Source organism: Camelus dromedarius, chromosome 14 (genome assembly GCF_036321535.1).
Source record: "Camelus dromedarius isolate mCamDro1 chromosome 14, mCamDro1.pat, whole genome shotgun sequence".
NCBI lineage: Eukaryota > Metazoa > Chordata > Mammalia > Artiodactyla > Camelidae > Camelus > Camelus dromedarius.
Genome location: NC_087449.1, coordinates 7,538,314 through 7,564,547, shown reverse-complemented (window position 1 = coordinate 7,564,547; position 26,234 = coordinate 7,538,314). Strand labels below are relative to the sequence as shown.

The following is a 26,234-nucleotide window of genomic DNA, read 5'->3' as shown; positions in this document are numbered from 1 at the left end:
TTACCCTTATCTACATGGCCCATCTTTGTAAATTCTTTTTCTAGTAGATAATTCATGTTCCTGTGGGTAGAAAATCTTATGCTGCTTTGCAGGTGTTTTGATCATAGAAAACAAAACCCAACATAAAACAAAGCAGTACTGTATTAATTACACAGTTCTTCTTCCACAAAGGGAATAATGCAGAGACTCTAACTGGAAGCCTAGTCACGTCCCTGCTATGGGCTGGATATGTGGTCCTGGAGCAGAACCATCAGTCCAAGATCTATTACCAGACCAAACATCTGAGTAGCATCTCCTGTTGTTTATTACAGCTTAGGTCTATATGGTGGGTCTTCCACTCAAGATTTCCAGTGGTGGAGAGTGTGCTTAGCCGTCTTCCTCTCCCCAGTGACCAGAATGAGCCCTGACATACAGCAAGTACCTTATATGCTTATGAAAAGATTGAAAAAAATTAAGAACAAATATAGGGAAAAGTATATTTACTACATTTCCATGACCCGTACTGATTTTAAATCCAATCTAGAAATAAGAGCATGATTTACATCAGGCAACAGGCGTTGACAATTTTTACAACAGGGCGATCACAGAAGGGGCTTGCTGGCTCGCAGCGTTCCAGGCGGCACACCGCAAAAGCTCTCCGGGCATCCTGGGCGTTTTCAAATGCTCCACCACCGAGGTCACGACCGGATTCCAGGGCACGCTCCCTCTCACCATGCACCGTGGAACGTTTTCCCACAAAGACAATTACAAGCCTATGAACAAGTCAGGTCAGCAAAGGCAGGAAAAATGGAACTTGAAGTATTTTAATTTTACCATGAGGAAAACAATTTGCAGTGGACTGTTCTGTGAATCTAAACATTTAATATATTGCGTCTATAAGAAAATACCTATTAAATAAGCTAAATTTAAATCTTAATTTTCTGGTAGGATTAATCTGCTATTAAGCTTCTCATCATAAATTGAAGACACAAAAATTGAAGAGTAGGAAATAAAAGTTTTCTCTTAAATTTTCTTTGCCACTGTAATGCTTTGAAAATTCCAAATGGATATGCTGGGTAAAAACAAATAAGGCACAAAATATTTCCAGCTTGCACACTGATAAACAAGAAAATGTCTAAGATTCTCAGGCAGGCTTTCAAGCTACAGTGAACGTGGTGCTCCCATCTCATCACGGCTGAATGCAAGCCTGCAGCACAGCCGTGTTACTGGTGCACTGCGAACACCTGGAAAGGGGAGGGAAGCAAAATCCTCGGAGTTTTACGTGTGGAGTCAGGAGTTATCCAACATGGAAGCCACTTCAACATTCCGGGAGCTTAGCGTGACTAGGAACCATCACTGGAGCTGGAACTAAGCAAACTCGACGCTGCGTAACAGTAAAACATACAACTTCTGGCAGATCTACACACACTTCAGAAGTACAATGAACCTGGCTTTCATTTTACTGTTTCTTTCGCACCTTAGATTTCTATGTAAATCTCAAGGAAAGTTTCTTTCCAATGTGAGAATTCAACCAACTTTAAAATGGGGAAAAAAAAAAAAGATGCTGCTTTGCAGAAATTCATCATCATAGCATGAGATATTTCCTCAAGAGAATGACTTTAAAAATTAGAATGCTTGTTTCTGGCAACGTACATCATGGAAACCCCTAAAAAAACTCCCCAATTCTTGACAAATGTATCATCAACCACTTAGAAAATTTGATTACTTTTTTTGATCACGTTATAGGTCATTAGCAAAAGAATTATATCCCAGCTGTTTCTTCCCCTAGAATATGGTACTTTCTCTGAAATTCTGTTATCATTTCTAATATTTTAAACGGTAAAGTGACCGTGCATCATGCTGGACGTGGTGAGTGACTGATTTGTGTTTGCTCGACACCCAGCTTTCTGAGACTCTAAAGGTGGCACTCTCTGATGAGCAGTGTCACTAATGTCTTATAAGATACTCAATGATGTGCTATTTGCCCTGAAAAAGTGGCTGCCGCTGCACAGCTGCACGGAGTCATATACAGTGAAGGGACGACAGAAGTCCTTTTTTTTTTTTTTTTTTTTTTTTTTTTTGGTTTAATACGACAGATTTAAACAGAACAGCCACAACTGGGTGAGTGAATATCAATGGTTGAACTTCTAGAAAATGGGCAGGCAGACCGGCCCAAACTACAACACGTACAGTGAGGATGGGGTCCGTGGGCTCTCCTGCAGGGACAAACGGGGCCGGGTTCTTAGAGCTTTCCAGTGAAGACCCCAGGAGAGCACCCAGGCCTGCACTTAGCGTTCTATCAGCAACACCCGTGAAGAGACACGCACTCAGCTCTGACAGTGAAATGACACGAGTCTGTCCAGAGTATCGCAGTATCTGGATCATGGACTCTGATACTTTTATACTGTCAGATTTCCTTATCAGCAAAATTATTAAAAATTATTGACAGCTATACATAAAGCCTTTGCTGGTGCAGGTGTTATGGTATGGGTACCCATCTGGTAAGGAGAATCTCACCATCCACACGTCTTAAGTATCTTAATATCGTCTATCATCCAAATATCTTAAGCCAATATTCTTAAATTTTTTATCCAAAGGTATTTTTGTTGTCTTTACCCTATTACCCTAAAATCATCAGTCTTTTGAAAAATTACAGTATCTTATATATTTTTTAAAAATCTCATGCTATTCAAATCTCAAAACTGTCATGTTAGTGATGTTAATTATCTAAATAACTTGGCTTCATGGAATAGCTTTTGAGTATTTATTGCTCAGATGGGTTCAAAAAATTCTTAAACATAATGTGGTGATGGCTCTAATACATCTGTAAACAGAATATCACTAATAAAAATTTTATTGGCATGAAATACTATAATTATGGATGTGTAAAACCTTTAAATCTTAAAGCCTCTTAACATAATCATGTATATCTATGTACAAAACATACATAAATTTCACTTTATTTAAAACATATGAAAGAGGGACTTTCAAATCACACTAAACATAATAAATATAGAACTTGCTTTGTTAAAAATCTACAGTATACATTCAAGTAAAGGCTAAACTTCCAATGCCAACTATATATGAGACAAAATTAAACATTTACAATAATCAGTTTCCTAAAAGTGCTATTTTTTTATACCTATAAGAGGAAACTCATTCTAGTGCTTTTGTTTCCGTTCAAACATCTATACATTCCTTTATTCACAGAACCAGATGCTTCTGTTACTAAAAATACATCTCCAAAGCTTTTATATCCTTTTAAATAGATTTAACATTTTAGCTCTTTGGGGGAGGAACAGGGAAGTCCAAACAAACAACACAGACCGTCTTAAGTTATTAGAGATGATTGACTTTATGACACGCCCTGCTTCAACTCAGATGTGAAATTTGATGAACATGTTAATGAAAAAAAATTCCAGTTCACGTGTCTAAGGTAAGTCATCCTTCTCTACGTGCGAATTTGTGTAGGTCAAGGAGCAGCCACTACGGCAGCCTTCCTGTGACCCAGGTCTTGACGCCACGCTCCACTTCTGATCTGCACATTCTCTTCCCGCCTGACTTGGTCTACTTTCTTCAGGGGTGACATTCAGTGCACTGACTGAACCGCTGGGGAGAGAAAGGCAGACCTTAGTCATCATCTCTTCCTCCTGTCTTACCTCAGGCATGCCTGAGTGTCTAAAATCTAATTACTCCCTTGTCCCGAGCTACGTAAATTTGAGGACACATCGATCAGGAACATAGCAGTGTGTCCAAATGGCCTAACTGGTCACCTTTATCTATCCACCTAATTACTTTATCTGTTCAGTCTACCCTACAGGACGCTGCCCAAGCAAAGCCTAAGGTAGACGGAGAACGTGTGGGTTTTGAACGTTAATGTTCTCACATCCCCGTCTTCCTGCCACTGTTTTCTAATCTCTTTATGGTTTCTTTCTTCAGTCGTCCATGTGTTCATGTACACTTTTGTCCTCCATCCATTCTTCCAGTAGATATTTAATGAGTGGTTAAGGATCCCGCCCCTGGAGTCCGATGACTGAGGTTCACATCCCAGCTGGACCACTCACCACATGCATCACTTCTGGCAAGTTACACCTCCCTGTTCTTCAGCTTCCTCAGTTGTAAAATGGAAATAATAGTACCTACCTCAAAGGGTGGGGGTGGGAACTCAGTGAGTTAACACACACTAAGCACTAACAACCGTGCTCAATTTAAGTGTCAGACAATAACAGTCTTAGTGTCTGAACACAGACACAGCCCCCAGCTTCGGAGATACACCCTGGGAGGTATGCTCTGCAACCAGCCTCAAAACAAGGAAATCCAGGTAAATGATTACTTGCAAATCTATGAGGTTGAGTCAATGAACAATATATTTTTATCAACTGAATATCTTACATAATTTATTTTTCACAATAATTTTCCCTAAATGTTCATTTTTTGTGTGACTTCACTTAACTAACTTGACCTTATAATGTGGCAATCCTAATTAAAAAAAGTCACTTTAATTCTAAAACTCTGAATCAAAAACATAACTGAAAAATTTATTTACACTTATTTGCTTAAAAAGAAAAAAGGATCTTGCTTATAATTCAGCCTCAGAATCCCTGCTGTCTCAGATGAGACGAGATCAATGATGAACTAAGTTCTCTAAGTAACTTGGCACCCGAGTTACTTTGCGTGGAATCCAGGCACAGCCTTTATGTAAAATTCTACTCTGCAGTGAAGGAACAATGAGATGCTGCCATAGGAATTAGCTACAAATACTCCTAATTATTTTGTCATAATCTTATCACAAATCCAGATCTGAGGTGCATTCAGAGCAGGAATCCAAATACACCAAATAATTAAAAATTTCAAGAACCACGTCAAGCTGCACAGCTTCTCTCCTGCTAACAAAAGTTACACAACTTTTTGTGTTACCCTCAGAGGGCAGTAACCACGAATAGCTTAATGAAATTTTTTTTCGCTCCAAAATTCTGTTTCTACGCCACTGATGTTCAGTGTAGCCCGTGGGATACAAGAAACAGAAGAGTATTTTAATAATCCGTTTATGTTTACATATATTTTAATTTTTATAGCCTGTTACTGAAGGTTTACAAGGGACCAAGTACTGTTTCACGGGCTTTACATATATTGGCACTTAATCTCACGACACCCTAGGGTCTAGGTACTAAATGTTGGACTTTTTATTAAACACAAAACAGTCTTCAAGGAATACTTACGTTAAATATTTCATAGCTAAAAATAATTACGTTAAAAAGTAAAAATTTAAAATATGTGAAAATAATGGAGGCAACTATGCTACGTTCTCTTTCAGGTGCAGAATGCATGGCAAGCATACTTGGTTTCACTGCACTTTGCAGATGCTGAAGGTTTATGACCTCCCTGGGTTGTCAGAGGATGATCAGCATTTTTTAGTTAAGGTGTGTACAGTGTTTTTAAGACACAATGCTATTGCACACTGACGAGACTACAGTACAGTGTGAATAGAACTTATATGCTCTGTGAAGCCAACAAATTTGCATAACTCACTTTATTGCGATGCTCGCTTTATTGCAGGGGTCCAGAACTGAACCCACAGTATCTCCGAGGCGCGCCTGCATTTGTAAATGGTGCCTAGAACGTGGTCTAAACCTGTACGTGTAGTTCTGACTGGTCAAATCTGGAGGTTTCAATAACATTCTATGTAAGAAAATACTCTGAGCTTACATTATCTTTTGATTGTGAATTAAATAAACTTTAACTTCTCATATTTAAACCATCAGTCAACCTATTGGCTCTAACTGCAAAATACAGCCTAAATCCGACATGGTTCTATCTTCCAGTTGAGAACCACCATCCCTCACCTCACCTCCAGTAAGGTCCCCTAACTGGGTCTCCTGGCTCACACTACTGGCTCCTACAGTCTGTTTCTCACATAACAACATGAAATAATCTTTTTAAAATTTAGATTTCAAAAAAATCATTCTCTTACTTAAAAAGTCTCCAGTGTTTTCCCACTGCCCTTAGAACAGCATCCGGCTTACAAGTACAGACTAACGTATTTTACAAATGAAAGCTCAAGTGTGTGGTGGGGGGCAGAGAGGGGCTGTATATAAACGACACTGGCCACGAGCTGGTGACTCTGAACCTGGTTATTTTTTCTTTTTTCCCCTTTTACTGAGGTTAAAACAAAAAAAGGAAAAATCTGTAAGTAGACAGGAAAAACAAAATAAGCAAGAATGTTATAATCTGACTATATAATATTCTCTCATTCTTGGTGGACCACTAAAATATAACAAGGGTCCCTGACCTAATTCTCTCCATGTTGTATTTGAACTTCTACCCAGTAACGTGTAACCTCCCACCCTCACACCTCTTGGTCTCGCTCACTCACTGCTCACCAGCCACAAAGACACCCGCGTCCCACCTCCAGGTCCCCACACTTGCCTGGGCTCTTCCCTCAGCTCCTTTTTTGCCCCCAATGTTTACTTAGAGTCCTAGTCCTTTTAAAAGCCAACTAACTATAAATTAGAGTGTCTTGTCCTTTTTTAAGGCATTTTTGTTTTGAATATCATCTATTTAACAATTCTTGGTCTGAGGGCTAGCTGGCTCCTTCGACATGCAGTTCCATGCTGGTCTGTCTCCACCACAGGCCAAGCGCGCTGCGTCCCCGCTCCTGTCCCCCAGGGGCCTGGCAGGCCCCCGTGCCTCTGCCTCCCGCTTTAACTAAGAGGAAAGAGACCTCCACCGCCTCTGCAACGTGCCCCTTTGCTCTTTTCTATCCCTCTCTACCCCTCTAGGAATGTCCTATCTGCTCAGTTCAAAATTAATCTTCGAATAGGCTCTAAGGTAGAGTATTGATGTTATATCTCAGAAAATTATTTAACTACTTAAGACAGAGGACAATATCAAAATGCAACTATTAATCACAATACATGGGGGTGGGGAGCAGCTCTGTCCACTGCGTCATCCTTGGGCACAGATCCTCCTCGTCAGCCAGGAGGAGGAGCCTTTTCTCAGCTCTCTGTCCTCCCATGCCAATAAAACGAGCAAACCACAAGCAACTCTAAAGCAGGTCCTCCACAAAAACCGTCAGAACAATGTCCTTCCATTTAATACAATTAAAATAGCAAATAATTCCTATAAATAATAATGCATTTTAAATTGTATTTTAGATGTGAAATAAAAAGAATCACATTCTACTGAAAATGAACATATGTGTGTACATGCATGACTGGGACACTGTGCTGTAAATAAAATTAAAAAAAAATCACATTCTATAACTTAGCTTCAGAAGACAGGGCCCAGAGCTACCCTGTTCACTGTTGCACTGCCAGCGCCTAGCAGGTATCTTTATACAATGGACACCCAATACATACTTGTAAAATGTATGAACTGCTACACACTCAAGCATTACCTCCCACCCTCCAGCTCTCCACCCTTAGAGCCAATCTACTCAATTCCTCTCCATCCTAGACATGCCAGCTTTTCCTTCGCAGCGTGACTCTAGCAATTTTACGAATATGTGAGAAGATCACCCAGAGACCAGTACCTGTGTTCAGACACACAGGACCGTGTCTGGCAGAAGTCTGAAGTGGAAGGAGAAGCAGGAAGAGACCTAGCGAGCTTAGACGTGCAAACTGGAGACCCGTCAGACACACTGTGAGGCTTCTTCTGTCGTGGCCTCGAGTGCGCTGTAGGATTGTCCCGATCAGAACCTGTTGAAAAAAAAAAAAAAGAAGGAAAAAAGATGTACACACGGTGAAGCACTAACTATAGTGAAGGTAACTAACTAGGCTCCGAGACCAGATTCACGCGCAGTCCTAAGTGAGGATGAGAGCACACACTAATCTGAAGACCCACTCCAGCCCTGTGAGTCTAACCTAGCTAATCCTGTGATCTCTGTCACGTGTAGTCCACAAGAGTTTAGAAGAATCTAGTTTTTAAAGTATTTCTAGATTGTGAATTTTCAAAACTGGACATTATTACACTCACAACAAAAGTTGACTTTGGTATGCAAAGTCCTCCTGTCATTTCTACTGTGACTACAGTACGTAAAATACCAAAGTTGATTCTTAGCTCCAATTTGAGAATTTTTACTGGTGATTGCTACAGTACTTTATTTACATGCACTTTCAAATTAAAGAGTTTATGAAGTACTCACTTCCTGAGAAGGCACTGAAAAGTTTCACATTTTCTGAGTTCTGGTGGTCAAAGGTAGTCATATTTAAAAACTGCTGCTTTAACCAGCTGGCTCTTTCCTCTTCAAACGCCTTTCTCTAAGCAAACCAAAGAGAGACTGATCAGCATTTCCACATTCAGAGCTTCCATTTCACACGCTTCCCCTGGCTATCTGTGTTTGCTCCCGATCTCTACATATTAAGTTAAAGGAATTTAATCCCAGAAAACTAAGAAAAATGTCATTGAAGGAAATTACGTTTAAAAAACAAAATTCACTTGTTTCTCCTAATAAGCCAACTGCTATTTTCATATCAATTCCAAATAAATTCAAGTGTACAGCACAAAAAAGTAAGCACATTAGTGTAACTTTAAACATACAGAAAATCAGCATAACTTTTGAACATACAAAACAAAGTCACAAACAACAGAAAAATAACCCATTGTAAATTAATCACTTGGAAAAAAAAATAAAGGAGATGTGTCTCCATCAAGCACTGCTCTCACACTCTGACCACCTACCAGTGCAGCCGCCACCCCTGCTAAACCTAACAAGGGGGCACATGTCAACTCCCCCCTTCTGAACAGCTGGTGAGCCAGCTCTCAGTTCTCCCTCCCTCACGCCTCGGGTCTCCGGTACTTCCCTCCACCCTTCCCTGGCCCCACAGTCCTCTGGGAGCAGAGGCAGACAGATTCTCGTGCAGAGAACTGGGAGTGGCCCGCGAAGCCCCAAGAGCATCTCTTAGAGGAGCGAGGGGGTAGTGGGGGGTGGGCTCAGAATCAGAGGAGATCCCGTAAGCCAGGAGGAGGTGCGGGTGCAACCTGTTTTTGTTTCCTGAGGAGGACAGCTACTGATGAGACAGACTTTCCTAATTATGGGGGAAATCCATGTCTGCTCCTTAACATACAGTCTTTCATTCATAAATATTAACACAAAGTCATGGACCCCCAGACATTTGAAGAAAACTAATAGCTTAAGAGAAGAAAAGCCAAGATAAATGAAGAGAACCGATCATAGATAACTTTTTAAAATATTATACTAGATTATCAGATTTATAAACATCTGTAAAATATAATGCTATACCAGAAAAAGGCAAAAATAAGGACATTAGAAAACTTAAAAGATAAATTCTGAAGTAAAAACTCAGTGGATGAAGTGAACAATGAAAGTGACCTGGCTGAATACCAGGCTGGTGATGCACGAGATAAAGGCAAGGAAATAGTCCCAAATTTGGAACATAAAGGCCATCTACAGACGGAGCCAGAAGGCCGAACATCTGTCTAACAGAAGCCCCAGAATATAAGAGAAATCAAAGAAGAAAAAAATACAGAATCGGAGAAAATATCCCTACGCTGAAGAAATAGAGTGTTTTGAGGCAGAAAGGAGCTACCCAGACATCATCCTGCTAAAACTTCAGAACATAAAATTCCAAAAGCTGCCAGAGAGGGGGAAAAGCAAAGTACAGGTTATCTACCAGGCAATGCAGGTTACACGACAGCCAGGCTTCTCATTAGCAAAACCAAACACTGGAAGAAATGGAGTAATTCAAAGTTTTGAGGGAAGAAGTTTGAAACTAAATACTATATCCAGCCAAACCAATCAAGCATGAATGTATTTTGGGATATTCCAGAATTCAGTATATTTTTCACTCACATTCTACTTAGGAAAAAATTAAGAAGGTAACACAGGAAAACTGGAAAAGGAATCCCAGAAAGAGTGTAACATGAGATACAAGCTGAATCTGATTCAGGAGATTGCAAAGGAAGCAACAAAGCCAGAGAACTCACCACACAGTGAGACATGGGAGATTCTCTTCCTCGTGGCAAAACCTTAATAATATAGAATATTTTCTGTGCATCCAAACGTACTACTTGGCTATAGAATGAGTAACATTTATTTACATAATCATGATGCTATCAATGCCTTTTCTGGTTTTCAATTTTTAAGTCCTAGACAAGGTACTTACACCTGGATTGTACCAAAGGCCAGAACATGAATGTGGTAACATGTGACAATGAAAACTAACACCGCAGGCAAGCTGGGGGTGGAGGGGCAAGGGCAGCGGGACGAGGGCGGCCACAGAATGCCCTCGCCTTCCGTCTCGGGGACAAGCCGGCACTGTCTGAGGCTGAGCAAGCTTGAAAAGGAAGCATTAAACGTATTTACTTAGAGTAAAAAAGTCAACCGGAAGAAGCAATATTTCAAAAAAGTAGCTTAAAAAAAATCATGAAGAAATTGGACATCAGTGAGAACCAGTATAGATGGAGGTGCGATAAGGACTCTGAATTCCTTGTCTTTCATGGCGGGGAACCAACAGGCTGACAGCAAGAAAAAAGGCTGAACTTTATTAAAGTTAAACAGTACTTCCCAGAAGAATCCCTGAGGTAACCTCGGAGGAACTGGCGATAAGAACACAGGGGAGCGTCTCACCATACGGGCTTCTGTGTGGGCTGCGTTTCTTTGTGTCAGCCATGTTCAGACATCACTTCTCTAATTTTTGAAAAGAACTATGTAGGTAGGAGGCTGCCTAGTAAACGCGTGCTGTGCAAGCGCATGCACCACAGCCCTAACTGTGAACTGTTAGGGCCTGCGCCCCTGGGGGAGGGGGTGGAGAGAGGGCGCTCTTTGTCCTGCACCCCCCCCCCTCCCTTTTATTGTCTCCGGACCCCACACCTGCTGACAGTGGACAGATGACAGGCTCAGGAGAGCTCTCTAGTGTGAAGCTGAATCTTTAACAGCAGGAAGCCGACCTAAAAGGGGTGATAAACGCTTACAGTTGTTTCAATTAAAAATTTTGTTTTCACTATTAAAATTCTTTCAATTCCCAAATCTGGTGAAAGCAAAACAGTATCCTTCGATAACAGTTCATGTGCTTAGCATCCCTTCTGTTTCAAGCTATTTGTGAAATCACTGGTAAAATACTTCAGGAAAAAACTGGATAGCAAAGGAACGGTGCAAAGCAGAACTCAGAGGCGCTCTACCGAGGCCTCCTCAGGACCTTCAAACGTTCTACAGGGAAAGGCAGTCATTTAAAATACCTCCAACCCCAGGCGAATAGCTGCTTCTGTAAAGCTCCGTCTTTCTTTCTCAAAATTCTTTTTTTGCTCTTTGAATAGAGACCACTCTTCTTTGAGGCGTTCCTTCTCTTCCAGCAAATAACAGTCTCGTAGCAAGGAAGTGGTATCATCGTCACATGCGGTGGCGAGCTGCTGCTATTAAATTTTAAGACATAGTAAGTTCCAGGGGGTCCCTACAACACTCCAACAAGTTGAAATGAAAACAGAGGAAAGCACGTCAAGCTTTAGGGAGAGGAGAGAAATTACAAAGAATCAGAAAGTCAACTGAGGAGTCTCATTTCCCAAACAAATGCTTCTACTCTGGCTGGCAACGCACTGACTAGAAATGCTATGTGATCTGTTAGCAAGTAGAGGGCTTTATCTGAGAAACGGCAAGTGCTACAGATCTCATGAAATAAAGGAGCAAAAATCTAGTAAGATTCAGCAACATTCTGACCCTTCACGGGGAGAACAGCTTTAAAAGGTGCCCGCGTTTACCTGTAAAAGCTGCTGCTGAGTTTTAATCATCTCTTTACAGTGCTGAATTTCTAGCTCAAGTTTCTCAGTTTCTTGCTCATGGTCTTGTCGTGAGATCATGTCTTCATCACTGAAACCTTCTAGGTGCACCTTTGAAACTAACACAAAACCAGTAATTTGACCTAAGTCTGACAGTCACTATTTTAGTTTATGGTGTTTGGGAACATACATGTAAAAATTAAGGCTCTCAGAACTTTTCTCTTTCTGGAATCTCATAGGTTTTCTAAAAAGTAGTCATTTCCTTTGCCCTTTAAAAATTTAAGAAGCTATAACACTAAATGTGCATTATTTTAACACTAAAATTTTTTAAAAGCAAAGCAGCTGTAAGGAGTTTGTGACAACTATAAATTCATGTTATTTCTGAAATAAATGATGCCCTCACTTTTAAAGCTCTATCGCCAACATTTCATGTGCAATTCCTACTTGCTTAAGGTTATGTCCAATTAAAAAGGTACAGCCTATGTTCACAGAGCAGAAAAATTAACATTCATAAGCTATGTTCTTTTGATACTTCGAAGATCGATGCAGTGCTACAAATCTTGCTGTTATTGCATTCAACAAATATGAAGTCCGAGAAGACTTGCTATTTACTAGTAAACAGTGATGACTGAAATCAATAGTCACATAAATTAATTCTGGTACTATAATTTCAGTGATTCCTCTTTATTTTTGAACAATTTTAACAATTTTAAATAAATTTTCCTTAAATAGACCTCATTTACTGAGCAGAAACCTTTATTTTCTTGATTTAAAAGCACACAAACTTTTAACAAAAATAAAATACTAAGGACATATCTATCTATACTATTTATAATGACAGGAAATGGTGTCTAAAATTATACACTGTTAAGGGAAAAAAGCACAATGTAGGAAAACACATGTCACATTCAATTTTTAGTTTATATACACTTTAAAATAAATATTTTGCAAACACATAGAGAAAGGTCTAGAAAGATAGACATCAAATGTTAAGTGTTACATATAGGGAATGAATTTTACATTATGTCCCTCCTAATTGATATTTTGCATCAAATATCTATTATTTTGAAAAGAATTTAAAAATGAATCATTAGGAACCTAGGAATGCACAGGTATCTAGGAATAACAAGCAAAAGGTTCGTATTTATACTGTATGATTACTATTTCTTGATCTCCAAGGCTTAGTAAGAGGCTCAGCTCACTTGACTCAGTTGTCTGCTGCACTCAGAGCAGATGGATATACGACGCCCTCTTTGCAGAGATCCACTCTGAGAGCACAGCGTTCTTCCTCAGTGAGGTTCAAACCGCACGTCTGGAAGTAGGCAGAGTCTTGCTTTTCAAACCGCCAGACTGAGCTATAGGAATTCAGTCTGAGCTGTGCTGCAGCTCTCCCGGGGACTGAAATCAGAAGCTTACCAGTGTCACGCCTCACTCTGCCTGCATTCAGGCAGTACTTACCTTGGTTATCAAGTTTTTCTACATGACTTTTCAAAATTCTCCACTGTTTTCTGATGCTGTTTGTAAGCTGCTCTCTCACAGTTTCACAGGAAAGGTCCCACATACTCTCTCTACTCAGTTCCCCAGCATCTTCTTCCACATCAGAGATAACCTACAAGTGGTCAGAGATGATAGGGAAAGACCCGTATCTTAAAATGGCTTTAGGTATCAGGCAGGAGTCATCAGAGTGATGGTCAGAGACATGTATCAAAGTCATTTCTGTGCTGTATCTTAAGTATAAATGACCCAGTTGTTAACATAAATATCTTGAGAAAAAGCAATACTGAAGATAGAAATTCCCCAACTCAGGTCTCTTCAAACCTGAATTTGAATCCAAATACAGTTAGTGACAAGAGTCATGGAGCTGTGTGAGGAACAGTTATTCACTGCTTCTCTGATGTTGTGTTAGATGCTTTCACATGTTAATTAATCCTCAAATCACGAGGCTCAGGGAAGTGGACTAACTTTCCCGATGTCACACAGCTCCAATCCAACTTGTCTCCAGTCTTTGGCTGCTTAAATAATCCTGTGAAATAATCTCAAAGTAAAACCAACTATTACCCCTATTTTTCTCATACAATTTTTTTAAATAAAACTGCAGATATTTTTCTCTGTATTCTACCAAGACACTGAATCATGGGAAATGTAGCAAACTTTACTGCCCCATGATCATAAAGAATCAAAGCAGGACAAAGCACACAGGAAGCAACACTAAATGTCTATGTGGCATAACACTCTGCATCTACATAAAATGTTCCTAATTTGTTATTAACATCCAGGAAAGTAGATACATATATTTTTCCCCCACTAATTTGAACAACAAACATCTTGTTGGGAAAACCGAAGGAAAAATAGATCATGATAAGTAGGAAGGGCTGACAGGACTGCCCCCACATGCGGATGCAGGAATGGGGGAGTGACTGAGTTCGTATCCATCCTCAGGTCAGCAATGGGCTGGCAGAGGTCACGGTCACCAGGGGGTGAGGTGGGGGAAAGGCCCAGGGTGTGGCTCACTATGACTCTGGTTCTCGCCAATCAATGCTCTGGAGCTACTTGACAGTAATTCTTCCAAGGGGCTACACCTTCTCTGCTACGTATTTCAAGATATACTAGAATATTACAAATCTATTATTAAAATAATTAACAATTATTGCCACACATTCCCAGACTGAGTGAAACTCTAAAACCACAAAATGAAAATTAATTCACTCTACCTGAATTTGGAGAATATATTTAGGGTACAGTTAAGTAAGCAAAATAACAAATAAATGAAAACTTGGACGCTATCTGGGCATTCCAGGGTTACGTCTTAGCCCTCTTGCTGTAATGGGCCAAAATCTTTCAGTACAAGAAAGGAATTGTTGAGGTACTAAAATTTTAAAAGAAAACGGGATCTAGAAAAAAGCATCTTTTAAAAATAGGAAATATACTGAGAGATGATTGTTTCTCCAAAATTAAACATTTGAATTATGAAAAATTATACAGGATACTATCCCCTGAGGAAGCACTCTCTGGTTTACTGCCTACTTTTGCTGACTAAAAGCTGGTCATGAGAGGTCAGTAAAGGCTGGGCCCAAAACTGAACAAGCCACAGGAGTAACAGAACTATACCAACCCTGCTGAGGTATTAGGGAGTGTTAAGAACTGACCCGAAGGGACAGGCATTGAGAAAAAAGGTTAATTAACTGAATATAAGAGGTCAAACAGGTCTCAAATTGGAGAGTCTAGAAGACGGTTCTTTTTTAGGTTCTTTTTTAAAGACGAAATTTTTTAAAAGGCAGGAAATGAGCTTATCAGTTGGACTGAATTGTGATACCACAAAATAATTCTCAAATATTGGTCAAAAAACGAGTTCAGAGACTTACTAGTAGTTAGCATTTTCCACCAACATTGTTATTTTCAGAGTTCAGTCACCAATGTGAACTTCTGTGAACCCACGTGAACTTGCATGAATACAGAATTTAAACTTATATGTAAAGAATTCAAAAAAACTTTTCATCATCATGTGACTTGTTTTTTCAGACCTCTACAGGTGATGCCCTCTCCCATCAGATGACTTTCCCATGATTTCTGTCAAAAACACCTACTCATTTAAGGGCCAATTCAAATGTCGCTTTCTCGGTGATGCCTTCTTTGACTGCCCTAAATGTTTTACTTCCCACGCTGTTCCACCCTATTGTAGCTCTTAACATGTATAGTAATTACTCCTCTACATGCCTCTCTCTCTCCAAGAGCTTCTTGTGGGATGCAATGGTCTACATGTTTGTGTTCTCTCAAAATTCGTGTGTTGAATCCTCAATTCCAATGTGATGGCATTAGGAGGTGCGGGGGAGGTCTTTGAGAGACCTTTGACTGGGTCAGGAGAGTGGGGCCCTAATGAATGCAATGAGCATCCTCATAAAAAGGGGCCCCAGGAGCTCTCTTGCTCTCTTTCCACCACGTCAGAATGGAAGAAACCCAACCAGGAAGAGGGTCCTCACAGACACCAACCCTGCCGGCACCCTGACTGTAGATTTCCAGCCTCCAGAATTGCGAGAAATAAATTTTTGTTGCTTATAAGCGACCCAGTCTATGGTATTTCGCTTTGGCAGCCCGAAGTAAGACAAAGGAAAAAGGCAAAATCTTCTTAGCTTTTCGTTTCCAGGGACTAGAACTCACAATGAACATTCAGTAAATTTATGGACTAGATAATTGTTTGGTTTCCAAGGTTAATAAAAGTTTCACTCTCTGAAAAATAGGGCTTGCTTAAGTTACATAATACTTAAACTATTTGAAGGATATTTGGCACAGTGGTTAAAAGCATGAACTACAGAGTGAGACAGACTTGGATGCAGATCCCAGCTCTGCCATTCATGGCACTGAGGTCAGCTATTGTGCCCGCTTCCTCATCTAAAAATGGGGATAATTGTAGTAGCAAAAGCATCACATTATTACAAGAACAAAATGAGACGATGCTGACAAAATGCTTATCACAGCGCCTGGCACAGATTAAGTCCCCAGAAACCCACCTCCATCGTTTCCCAGGGCATGTCGGGAACTTACAGGGACTTCCTTTGGTTGTCAGAGTGACTGGGGGTAGCACAGAAGCGAGTGTCTTGTCCAAATGTCAATAGCGTCCCCACTGAAAATACCTATCTACTGTTTCAATTGTTCTAGTTAGCAATCTGAAGACTGCGTTAGGGAGGAAGGAGCCACTTACAGTTCCTGTACTGTCATCTGCTCTTTCTCTAGGTTTCTGCTTTTGGGGAGAAAGAAGAGAAATCATTTCCTTTTTCATTTGCTGAAGAACCTTCTTAAGTTCAGCATTTTCCATTAGGATTTGTTTCTGACGATATTCATAATCATTCAAGAGAATTTTATACATTTCATCTTCATTCCTGAGAAAGAAACTGTCAGTATGAAAATGCAGCATAGAAAAGAAGTCTGATTAAACTCACCAATTTAAAGTGTGCCTTACTTACCTGGCTTCAGTTTTACCAGTCCTCCAGGAGCCTCTTTTTCCATCAGCTCTCCCCACATAATTTAAAACTTCCATAGCTAAAAACGTGAACACACAAAACAAAATCAATTCTTACCATACGCGTTTAAGCATTTAAAATGTTAAGACACTCTCTATGCATTAGGGACATAAGTCAACCTGGTATATAGATTAGGATTTGGGCTCAAGGAGCCCAGATTTTAAGTTCCAGTTCCATCACTCATAAGCACTGAGATCTTGGCAAGTTATTTAACTGCTAAGTCTGTTTCTTCATCAATACAGTGGAAATCAGGAAAGTATCTACTAAAGAATTGTGCAGAGTGAAAGAAATGTTAAAGTACTTAATACAGTAAGTACTTAATAAATATTATTTAATTACCATTATTAATTTTATCATCAGGGGCTGGCAAACGATGGCCTGTGCATGGCTTCCTGATTGTATAAATAAAGTTTTATTAGAACACGGCCACATCATTTGTCTATATATTGTTTATGGCTACTTTCACACAACAATGGCAGAGTGACAAAAGACCACAGATTTCACAAATCCCAAAATATTTATTATTTAGATCTTTATAGAAAAAGTCTGCTAAGCTCTGTATCATTATCACCATCACCATCATCAAAGGAATCAAGGCTCCTGACAGTGTTAAAGTCTCTTCTGCCCCAGATGGAGATGAAATAGCTGGCATGCAAAGGAAATAATTTTAGAGCTGATCAAAAAATCATTATAGAACTGTCACTTCCAATTGGGTTTGGACCAGGTAAGAGCCAGACCCTCATAATATAAGGGCTCTGCTATAGAATAACTCTTTAATAAATTTCTCTAACTAGGTGTTACATTCTGGCATTTCATCCTGCTCTTTAATTTTGCTATTTCCTTCATGATCCTTCATGAATGAACACAGGTTAACCAATCTTAAAAACCAATGAGTATCCAAGTGAAGTTTAAGATTTATTGTCTCAGAATACCTAGATTTCTAAATTTGTCTTAACTACTCATTGATACACTTTCATTTTTCAACAATGTTAAAATAAAATATTCCAACAACTGCGACAGCGCTGCTGTACAGATGACAGTGACACGGTCAACACTGAACTGCTCGCTGGTAACAGGCTCAGCTCACCACGTGACAGCTTGAAACATCTGCTCATCAGCTGTTGTATGCAAGGCCAAGTTCAGAATAACGTATAATGTAGGTTAGATGACAGTCCACTTGGAAACCACTCTTCAATAAATCAACACGCAGATTTCCTGTTCCCTGAATCTTGGCAGGCCAGCAAAACTTTATCTGTGCAGCTCTGCTTTTGTATGTCTGTAGTTCTATTTTTTAATCTACATTATTTACTTGAAATCATGCACATACTTGGATGAAATAACTTAAATTAATTTTCAAAAGAATAACAAAGTATACTTTCATTTCACAGCTGTACTCTGAAAGTGCACAGCTAAATTAATTTACAGGAATTCAAGCAGACATGAATGATTTGGCTTAATGAACTAACAATTTTATGACATAAACTCAAAAATCATACTTTTGATACTGAGAAACCAATCCTGACTTTCAATATTATCAGGTCTTCACTATGAAAGGTTAGAGTGTCCTCTGGCTTAGCTTTTCTCTTAACCTGTCATGTTAAAAAAAAATTCACAATTTTTATGTGCAACGAATAGCAAAATTACTATTTTTTAACCAACCAGTTTTCTCAATTTCTAGTTTACATGGAATATACCATCTAAAATCAATTTATAAAGCATGAAAGGACACTTCATGAGTCATTGCACTCAATCCCTCTATACTTGTTTTTTAGTGTAATACCAGCTTATTTATTCCCTTTGCTCTGTCTTAACCAGCTGCTTCTTACCTATTTTTTTATCCTTCTTGTTCATAACAAGTTGATGTAGACGTTCCTTTAGTTTATTATATTCTCGCTCCTTTCTCTTCATATCATGATTATACTGAGTAGCTCGACTTGCAATGATGTTTTGTAATTTTTGCACCTAAAAAAAGCATTTTCTATTAAGTGAGTTCCTCTGAGATTGGTAAACCCAGTTAAATTTTTCAAAATCAAAAGAGAAAAGCCAGAGTATTCAGCATCCCATTTAATAGTTTAAGAATTCCAGGATTATTCTTCCTTCCCCATAGTCTGGAAATCACTCTTTAAAATAGCACTAAATGAAGCACATAAAGTTTTTATTCTTAATTCTGAAATTTCCAGAGCCACTAACTTTGTAAATTATCTTCTACTACACCTTTCACCCTACATATAGCATCTGGTAATTCAGAAGCCACAAACTCTTATGGAAGTATCAACACGATTAAAGCTTCATTTGAAACAAGTAGACTTCATCTGATCATTTGTAATGACTTCCTTTTACTACTGACTTGAATCGCTTTATTCTTTATCAACCTGTGGCAAGGCCCGTTAGTCCATGGCACATGGTAGCAGGTAAGCAGGTTCATTTTTCTCTGATCAAAAACAGCTCTCAAGTTAGAGTGAGTCCAACAGCAGAGAGAATCCGGCTCAGAGGTTTGCTGAGCACCTGCTACACGCCAAGCACTGCTGGTCGGCGTCCGTAGGCACCGCGGCTCCCCAGGCCGCCTTGGGCAGGAAGCAGGTTCTAGTGTATATAAACATCCGTTATCTCTGCTAGAGATGATCATGTTTAACTTAATACTCCTGAAGAGGAACTACAGTCAAACCACTTAAAATATAATCAACAGATTAAGTCAACATTTTCTGTGAAATAACTCATGGAAATGTATAAGCGACCTTGTGGATTAGTTAAGATACTTCATTCCCTACTTACTAAACATACTACGAAACAATCTGTCTAAATCACTACAAGGTCCTTAAAGAAATACATTCCCTTCAAAGTATTTATTATAGTTGAAGCAACACATCCAACACTGAACATGTTACAGTTTTACAGTTATCACATGGTCAGAAATCAAACTGCAGAGCAATAAAAACACAATGGTTTCTTCTCACATAAATTAAAAGATAATTTCAAATGCATTAACTCCATGGGTCCAAATACTAAGTAACCACTAAAGCAAAAATGAGATTAGAACTATGACTTCTTTAGCCTAGAAATGAGATATTTAATGTGAATTGCTTTTTTAAAACAGTAAATTGTACGCTCATTTAGTCAAATAATTGCTTGACTGGATGAACAATGTCAATATTTAAGATAGTGCAATTAGAGACATCCCAGATATTAAGTAGAGGGGCTGCAGAGAACAAAAGATCTGCATTTAAAGCACCCGTGTGTCTGACAAAAGTGACAGTGCATGTGGGTCCAGGATGGATGGCAGAGAACACTGGGTGCCACAGAACTATAGACCAATATACTAAGCCAAACGGGCCCACTTAGGGGAGGGCGTGGCGACCTCTCAGTTCAATAGGATACAATACTGTACACAGAGGTGTCCCAGGTTTACCATACCAGTTTGACACAGGATGACTAAAATAAATTCACTTAAACCTTATCTGCAATAACTGGCAACTCACCTCATCCTTCTCATTTTTCAGCAGCTGATGCAAATTCCTGTTCTTGCATTGTAACTGTCTGTCTCTTTCCTGAAGCCCAATCATTTCCCTCCTGGAGTTTTCCAGCTGCTCCTAAAACAATCGTGTACAATTTTGACTAAAATTAACATAGGATTCAGAGCAAATGAACTCTTAAAAAGATTAGTAAAAACAAGTCACGCACATTGGTATTTGTTAGCTAAAAATGAAGTTTAGCAGCACACAAAATGTTTATTAAAAACAATTACTTAAAGCTTGATGCTATAGAGTTACAAAATTTATTTAAATTTAAATACTAGGTTTTATTTAATTCAAATACCACATTTTTAATGGATACACAAAAGACCTTCAAAGTGGGTCCCTTGAAACACTCCACCTATCCCAGTGATGTTGCCAAGTTCAATACCTTTTACACTTCTACAGCACATGCTGAGAAAGACCCAAAAATGACTGGGAGCTAAGTCTGAAGAAAGCAGGCGACCAAGCAAAACGGAACACTTTAGGTCAAAAAGGGTGGGACCACAGCATGACACCAGTTCTCCCTTCCAAGTGGTAACCTCGTAACAGTTCTCCTAGAGTATACAGCAACCCTGGAACCAACATGGGATGAAGATGCTCACTTTCAATTCATCCCACACTTTCCAGAGGAACTGTGCCAAATTCTGCATGAAGCTGCTGGAATATTTTTAAATCCTCTCGTCTTAATAAAATATACGTCACTCAAGTTATGACATAACTGACCGCAAACAACAGCCCGCACAATCTCTGGTAACAGTGGATCTCGAGAAGACACAGAAAGTTAGGAATACAACTTAGATAACTCCCAGGTTGTCAGACTCATGGGCACCCTCTTCTTTGGAGTGCTTAAAACTTTCTATCACTCCAGACCACTTGGCACGGCTGAACTTAAAGGCACTGGGCCAGCTGAGATGTCCCATATATGTCAAATCAGATTCTCTCAGTCTTCAACTTCACATGAACTCACCACATCCCTGCAAATCTATTTCTTACCCCAGTGAATCATATCACCATCACCAGTAAACTCAAGAGACTTGAACAGTATCTTTAATTTATGACTCTTTTTTCCTCAAATTCAATTTTTTATGAAATTCTACCCATTCCACTCTTAGGTTTTCTTCACATCTCACTTTTACTGTCTTCGTTGGCACTATCTTAGTTCAAGTGCAAAACCTCCCTGGACTGGACGACTGCTAAGGCCTGCTAACAGCTGTCTTTTCCACCAGGTGCTGAGCCCCTACCTCCCTCCATTCCTATATTTTCTATACCTCCTCCTATAATTTCTTCATCCTATTGCCAAACTGATATTTACAGGATGCCATCCTTGTGTTTACACTCCTTGGTGCCTTTGGGTCTCTGTGCAATGCCATTCACATCATCTGGGGCCTGGGTCCCAGCCTGGCCTCGTCACTCTTCATCATATACCATACACATCAGCCCCTAAGAGCTATTTGCTGCTCCCTGAATGGAAAATGTTCTCTTGCTTCCATGCATTTATACAGGTCATGCGCTCTGCCTAGAATGGCTTTTCCAACACTAGCAAATTTTAATTCATTCCTTAATCTCAGACCAGGTGTTACCCCTCTCTTCCCTTACCTTTCACACCAAGAACAATGAGTGAAGCAAATAATTACGGATCAAGCAAATAATTACGGTCTCCTCTCACTGGATGACAATCTCCTTGCAAACAGGGACTGGGTTCCATTCATCTTGGAAATACTCCATAAATTGCTCAAGAAACTGAATGAATCATATGTTACACGCAGAAACTCTTCAAGGATAGACCAGCAACGTTTCCCAATGAACACACATTTCAGTCAACGGCTGACCTAAAATACCCGATTTTGGCCCAGGTCAAATCCCCAATGAGAAGGTATCCTGGAAAATACTCTGTGCTGTGGGTGGTCCCAATAAACAATCACTCCTTAGAGGAAAGGCTCCACAGCCCCAGACCACCAAAATCATTATCTAATTACCCACCAGCTACATACAAGACACTCGGCCACGGGTGCCCAGGTAGAAAAAGTTTTAATGCAGGATTACTGCCTTCTAGGGCTTACAACTCTGGGTCAGTCTTAATTCATAAGACCTTCCATAGGTTTCTCTGATTACGACTAAGGTAGTTTCTATAACCCACAGCCTTTTAATAAGCTTGCAGGGTATCAATGACCCCCTCCATCCCACCACAGTTCCCCGCTCAGCCAGGATACATGGCTGGATAATCTCTATCCCTCAGGCAGGGCACACAGAATGTACAAAAACCTGAAGTTATTATTAAAGAGAAAACATACTGATGCGTGTGTGAGCTAAGACGACAACAGACAACAGTGTACGGCAGCGACAGGCTGGTGCGGGCAGGTGCTGCAGAGGGGCCGGGGTGCTCCCCCCCACCCCCAGCGTCCACATGCAGGCCACTCCAGGCTCCTTCCTCACCGCGCACTCTCTGCTAAAGGGCTGTCAGCCATGAGATACGTCATACACTACATACTGGAGATCCTATCACTCTCCAGTGGAGCTCAGATACTCAGAACGCTGAGTGGTTTTTATTGTTGTCTGTTCTTGGAGGGAGTGAGGTGGGATGGAGAGAGGATACAGAAGAAAAATAAGTAGCGGCATGGACTAATAGGTGAAAAACAGAGAAGAACTGACTTTCTGAGAGCATGAGGATTCAAAGCTTTTACTTTCACAACAAAGAAAGCCCATTAGAAGATAGTACCTTTAGAAACAATTTGCTTTGCATTGATTATATTACATCCTTCATAATATACAATCGTTAAGTCCCTACCAGACTGTGATTTCGAATACCTTCTTCCATCTCGACAAATGAGAAATTCATTTCTCAAATAAATGAATAAAAACACTTTTTTAAAAAAGAACACATAAAAGAAGAGAAAGAATAAGAGCAAAGCAGAGCTAGCAACCAGCGTTCTGTAGTTCAAGGTAGCATGTCAATGGCTCTGTGAAAAATATGTCCTTTGTTCAGAGAAACAAGCAAGTTTACGAAAGCATTCTTCTACGGTCGTCGCTCGAGTCCCAGGGACTTGACTTCTATGACTTAGTTATCTGGCCACTTCTATTACTCAGCTTTAGCAACTTTGGCATAGATGCCCTCAAGAATATTCTTCATGGAATTAACTGATGCAGTTTCTCGCAATAAGACTACTTTAAATTAAGCATCTTCTTTATTAAAAAGACGGATGGGGTGGAGAATCTTTATTTTCCTTGGATAGGAGTATTTCCTAATCTAACTTTCTAGTGATTCAGCAAATCGCTAAGCAGTTCATAAAACCAGCACCTTCAATGCAGACAGGAAGCGGTACAACTGAAATGTATGAGTTATATTCACTTTTACTTACAGGTTTAAAAAATCCTAAAACTTGAAAAAAAAACCCTAAAACTTGTTTGATAAATAAATCCAATGTAAATTTATAGTAACAAACTACATCATGGTGGCCCTGAGATACAGGCTGACGCGTCATTTGTACCTTAAGTTTCGCATAGCAGTTCTGCAGGTGGTCCATATCGCTTCCCAGTTTCAGGTTCTGTGTTTCCACGTTTTCCTGAGCTAGAAGGTTCTTCCGCTGAAGTACGAGTAGCTCATTCATACAATTTAAAACAGCAACTATATTTAATTCTCTCTTTGTCTCTTTACCTTTGGATTCTTCATATAATGAAGGAAAACCGAAAGTAGTCAATTCCTAGTAGGAGAGAACGTTTGCCCAAGAGTTGGTTACCGGACAACTTAGTAAAGAAATAGAGATAGAAATCTTTTCTGAGAAAGAAAACTAACCTGAGATAGTTTAAAAAAAAAAAAAAAAAGGTAACTATCCCAAAGAATTAAGGACAAAGCATTAAGAGGGCAGGGCTCTCTCAGCCTCTGCTCTGTGGTCACCTGGGACCTGCAGCAAGGCACTTAGGTTCCTGCATCAGGAAAAGAAGGGTGAGGCTCCCGGTGGAGGAGCCCCTGAGGCGATGGGGAGGCCAACCTGCTCCAGACAAACACGCTTACCCTGGATCTAGACCAGATGGCCACCAAGGTTCTCTGCAAATCTAACATATACCCTGGGCCAATGTGTAATACAATGTGCTTCACAAGTATTTTTCTCAGAACTTTGATGTGTTTTAGTATATAACATGATTTATGTTATCTATTGCTTCTTACAAAAAAGTATTACCTGATCAAGATATGCAATACTTTGTTCAATATTCTCTTCTGTGCAGAAGGCACTAAAAAAGCTGTGCACATTTTTTGATAAAGGTATTGAAGAACATAGCACTTGCTGTGAGTATAAACTTGATGGAGACATCTTTGTTTCTGAGGTATATTGAGAGATATTTTTGTTTTCTGAAAAAAATCAATAAAAGGCATCTATGTAAATCATTTGTTAAAATGCATGCAAAGCCAATAACATAATCTCCATTACCAAAGATTTTGAATTATATAAATATTTAAGTGTTTTCGAATTAAGGCAAAGATGGTTTTTATATGAAAACCATGTACTTTTTTCTAAAAAGATACAATAAAGCTATGCTCTTAGAAAGCATCTTAATTTACAGTACTTTAGATTCAGATTTATAAAAACAGAGAAAACCCACTTGTTCATGCATTAAAAGTTTATGTGATTAAAGGAATCAGCCAGAGAAATGTATTGAAGTAGCCAATGAATTTAGTTCAAATGCATAAAAATCTTCTCAGAAGTAGTAATGACCGAGTGATCTATCATCCACCCAAAGTACTTGACCCCACTAATTACAGCACAATTCTTGGCTCTCCCTGATAATTCTGCAACTGTTTATGTACCTCTTTAGTTACATCTTCAATTTTTGTGGTAATTACATTTTCATTGAAAACTAACCTTTACAATCACTGCTTTGGCTTACAACCATTCTAAACTCAGTTACCTGAAGACAGACCTGAATCTGTAACAGTCATCCAATCTCCCATAGCAATCACCAGAGCCAGGATACCTGAGGGACCAGTTCAGCAGTGAAACATCTAGTCCAGCTGCTGCCACTCTTCTATGTAGGCATCTCCTTAAAAAGCAGAGAATGACAGCATCTAACGAAAAATATGAAAGGAAATATAAAACCAATATGTAAGAATGAGTTGTGTGTGCTTCAAAACAGAAGGATTCTGCATTATTCACTCTCATGTACTCTCAAACAGAACGAGGTAGAGCTCAATAACTGTGTGTGCGTGCGTGTCAGGATCAAGGTTAAAGGCATCTCAAGTTGTTCACATTGCTTCATATACAAAGCACATGGTACATGATCTAACTCACAGTATAAATCTAAGGAATAGAACTGTACTAAGTAATATTTCCAAATTACACCCTTTAAAATAAAGTACAATTGTTACTTATGTAAAGATGTGATACTTCTTGGTCAGCATTCCCTATTTTTTGTTTGTTTTTACTAACTATATTAGCAAAACTTTTAATTACAATTCCTAGTGCTGACACAGATGTAGCAAAACGATACTCCTCTACACCACTCTTCAGAAATAGATCGACTTATACTACTGCTAATCAATCTGGCAGTATATACCAAAAGTCGTAACAGTAAAAATATATTTTGACTGTTCCACAAATTCCACTTTAAAAATTTATCCTAATAACAATTTTCACAAAGATTCATCCACAAATTATTTACAATACAAAAAAAAAAAAAACAAATAACTTATATGTTCCACAACAGGAGACTAGTTACATACATGACACATTTATGCAAGAGAACACTGTGCAATCTTTAAACACAGCCATGTAAAACTGGGGGGGGGGGCGCTAACATAGACACAAAAGGCAAGAAATGCACGTGAATAAAGTGGATCAAGTGTAAGAAACACGTAAGCTTTTTAGTCTACCATTCATGTTTCCACTTTTCAATGAGATAATGAAAGCAGTAAATATTACTCCATCATAAAAATATTCAAATGAAATTATAAATGGCAACTGGAAATTCATTTCAAGGTCAGGGATAGGAGGGGGAGGGCTAAAGA

General features: G+C 39.3%; 1 protein-coding gene across 8 annotated transcripts in view; it reads right to left on the bottom strand.

Annotated features, from left to right (window-relative positions):
- Positions 1–462: 462 nt before the first annotated feature.
- SSX2IP (SSX family member 2 interacting protein) overlaps positions 463–26,234 on the bottom strand; it is a 44,142-nt gene continuing 18,370 nt past the window's right edge. For 2 of the 8 annotated variants that reach the window (XM_031465484.2, XM_031465485.2), the window contains exons 2-14: positions 25,139–25,295; positions 24,412–24,581; positions 23,722–23,934; positions 20,201–20,311; positions 18,551–18,686; positions 16,668–16,743; positions 16,406–16,595; positions 13,168–13,318; positions 11,692–11,828; positions 11,176–11,349; positions 8,123–8,237; positions 7,511–7,676; positions 463–3,588 (exon numbers count right to left, since the gene is read on the bottom strand). In XM_031465484.2, coding sequence (XP_031321344.1) covers positions 3,411–3,588; positions 7,511–7,676; positions 8,123–8,237; positions 11,176–11,349; positions 11,692–11,828; positions 13,168–13,318; positions 16,406–16,595; positions 16,668–16,743; positions 18,551–18,686; positions 20,201–20,311; positions 23,722–23,934; positions 24,412–24,581; positions 25,139–25,181 — 1,860 coding nt within the window. In that variant the 5' untranslated portion in view covers positions 25,182–25,295 and the 3' untranslated portion in view covers positions 463–3,410. The remainder of the gene's footprint in view (positions 3,589–7,510; positions 7,677–8,122; positions 8,238–11,175; positions 11,350–11,691; positions 11,829–13,167; positions 13,319–16,405; positions 16,596–16,667; positions 16,744–18,550; positions 18,687–20,200; positions 20,312–23,721; positions 23,935–24,411; positions 24,582–25,138; positions 25,296–26,234) is intronic. The other 6 variants (XM_031465488.2, XM_031465489.2, XM_031465491.2 and 3 more) reach the window with 6 other exon arrangements.